This window comes from Nestor notabilis, unplaced genomic scaffold, assembly GCF_000696875.1.
Source record: "Nestor notabilis isolate BGI_N333 unplaced genomic scaffold, ASM69687v1 scaffold19252, whole genome shotgun sequence".
NCBI lineage: Eukaryota > Metazoa > Chordata > Aves > Psittaciformes > Psittacidae > Nestor > Nestor notabilis.
Genome location: NW_009918100.1, coordinates 1,858 through 4,835, shown reverse-complemented (window position 1 = coordinate 4,835; position 2,978 = coordinate 1,858). Strand labels below are relative to the sequence as shown.

The 2,978-nt window shown below is 56.9% G+C and overlaps 1 protein-coding gene across 1 annotated transcript; it reads right to left on the bottom strand.

Annotated features, from left to right (window-relative positions):
* SCN4B (sodium channel, voltage-gated, type IV, beta subunit) lies at positions 1-1,666 on the bottom strand (the record flags this gene model as incomplete). The annotated part of the gene is made up of 4 exons (XM_010009546.1): positions 1-88; positions 198-327; positions 610-835; positions 1,503-1,666. Coding segments are annotated over 4 exons (608 nt in total), but the record flags the coding sequence as incomplete, so codon positions are not given.
* Positions 1,667-2,978: the final 1,312 nt, after the last annotated feature.

Genomic DNA, 2,978 nt, shown 5'->3' with positions numbered 1-2,978 from the left:
CTTTGGTGGTGCTTTTTGTTCTGCCTTGGAGCCAGCCAAGCCGTTCTCCGTGTTGTCGTTCCCCGATGAGCTCACGAGGCATTCCTTCCTGGGGAAGAGCACATGGCCAGCTCACAGCGCCTGCCCCCCCCAGCCCCTCTGCCACGACCCCACAGCAGCACCCACCAAAGGGTGCCGGGACCAGCACCCGCACTCACTTCCCATCCTGGGTCTTCTTGATGATGAACAGGACAATCCTCTTGATGAGCATGAAGAGGATGAGGAGGCCGATGAGCCCCCCCACAACGCCCACGATGATGAGCGTCACAGTGTTGTCTGCCTCCACCACTGCAGGAGAGAAGGTGCTGAGGGGCCTCAGGACAGGAGCAGGGAGCTCCCAACTGCATCATCCCCCCAACAGAAAGCAGCGACCGACCCCTCCACCAACTGCTGGCCCACACAGAGGGATACAAGGCCAAGCCTTGCCCTGCGGGGATGCCAACTACCTCCAAGAAGCCAGGACACCCCATGCACCTCCACAACCACAAGCCAAGATGGGATCAGTGCAGGTCTGCATCCCCGCTGTCCCAGTGTCACTCATGGGGCACTGGAGCCCTGGCTGGTACTTACTTTTCTGGACCACCGTGAGGAAGATGGTGGCATTGTGCTGTGCATTCTTCTCCTTGGGGTTCCTGACATGGCACGTGTATTTCCCAGCATCGCTGAAGTCCACATTCTTCAGGAGAATGGAGATATTGTTGTCCTTCTTGGTGGTCGAGCCGACAAACTCAACCCGTGGATTGCGTCCCACAAGGAAGGGCTCCGAGGCTTTGTTCTTTATCTTGCCATGGTAAATCTGCAGGGGCAGGGATGCAGGATGCGGGATCAGCTGGGCTCCTGATAACCCCAGGTGAGGGAAAGGCCCAAGTTCTCCTGCCAGTGCTCTGCACACACAGACACACATGGCAGTGTCCCCGCACACCCCATTAAAGCAAGAATGGCTGTGGAAGGGGACCTCACACACAGACCACAGTGCTGGGGAAGCAACAGAACAACCTGACCTGCCCTGCAGTGATGTTACAGACCATGCAAAGGATGGGAGAACCCCAAGGCAGAGAATCCCTTTGCTATAGGGCTGGCCAGCCTTCAAGGACAGACCTGCTCTTAACCAGCCCTCCTGCTAAGGAGTTGAAGAGCAAGTATAGAACCTCTATTACTCCAGAGCAAGCACAGGAGGAGAAAAATAACCCTACTTTGCCCAAAGGGCAGTCTTGCACATGAACAGCCAATTTACATTAAGAGATGAGCTTGTGGGCAGCAGAAAACGCAGAACAACTTTGTGCCAAAAGCACAGATGTGCCGAGGTATTTGAATCACCCTGTTGGCAGAGCCCTGTTCCCCCTGTGCTGGAGACACTCGGAGGAACAGGCATCCTGTGAGAGGAGAAAGGGGACTCAGCAAGAACTGGGAAGTACAGAAGGACCTGCCTATAAAACAGGGGCAAAGCCCAGAGAGCCACCCACCATCTCTGTTGAGTTGAAATACCATGTGAAGACCAGGTCCTGAAAGCCTATGCAGGTGGTGAAGGTGCAGGGCAGCAGGACATTGGAGTTATTCAGAGCCATCACAGTGTTGGTCTTCCCCACTGACACCTCCAAGGCAAAGGCAAGGGCGAAGACATGCAAACCTGGCAGGCAGAGGGGAGGAGATAGTGAGGACACGATACCAGTATGAAGTCCAGCCTGATGCATCCAGAGCTGGGATGCAGCCCAGCCTGCCGCCAGGCTCTGGTGTGGATGTGTACCTGGGGGCAGACGAGGCAGGGAGGAGAAAGGCGCATGGGAGGGACAACTTCTCTCCCCCTGCAGCCTGGCCTCAGCTGGAGCACCAGTCACAGTGGGCATCCCTTCCCAGTGGGGGGCAGCAAGATGCAGCCATCATCCCTCTTGCTCCTGCTCCCAACGCCACCAGGGACCCACAGAATCCTCCTCCTCCTCTCCACAGCCTCAGCACAGGGGGCATGAGCCCAGCTCCCCCCGCCTCCAGAGCCCAGGGATGGGTTTGTCACCCCTCATTTGCTTTGACATGGCAGGAGCAAACGTGCCTGTCCCAGCTCCAGCAGAGATAGGGGACCTGTTCCTGAAGAACGGCGGGGGCTGGCTGGCACCCACAGAGGCAGCGCGGATTCAAAGAGAGCTATAATATCACCATGAATGAAGTATGCAAATGGAATCCCTGATTTCCATGTTATCCACAGGCCTTCAGCCAAGCCTTCAAGGGGGAGAGAAGTGCCCAAAGCAAAGCAGAGCTCTGTGTTCTTCAAGCGGGGAGCTGGAGCACTAATTAGCATTGCCGTGCAGCGCAGCTCCTTGCAGCCTGTGCGGACCTCAGAGCGGCACCCCTCAGCCTGCCGTGCAGAGCCTGTCTCCCGTGGTAAAGAGGGATGACCTTCAAACTGCAGAATGCAGCTCTCCCGCTCCTCTCCTCCCGTCAGCAGGAGAAATGCGTCCAGGAGCAGGTACAAGCCCAAACGTGCCTCAAAGCTCCCGGGTTCCGTGCAAACGACTGGCACTGCTTCAGGCTGGGCCAGAAGTGTCCACACAAACCCATTCTAGGGGGCACAGGGATGCTCTGCTCCAGGCCAGGGGAGCAGCCCCATTCCCTATCAGACCAGGGCCCCATCCTGCCTGTATGATGTGGTATGGCCAAGCTGTGATACAACCCAACAAGCATTGTCCTCCCCTTTCCCAGACCTCAGCCACCCCTACAAAGCTTTCCCTGGGCACTTGGACAACCAGAACACGTGGGCGACAGCTCTCCCTGCTGCTACAAGCTTGTCCCCAGCTCCACTAACGCCTTAACTTGGATACATTGCCCTCAGCTTCAGATTCCCATTTCTCTGCAGCCGCTTCAGCTGCTGATTTATTCTCCCACACATGCCTGTGCTAACAACTCCCCAGGCACGTCACAGCCCAAGCCAAGCCTAAGAGCCCTGCATC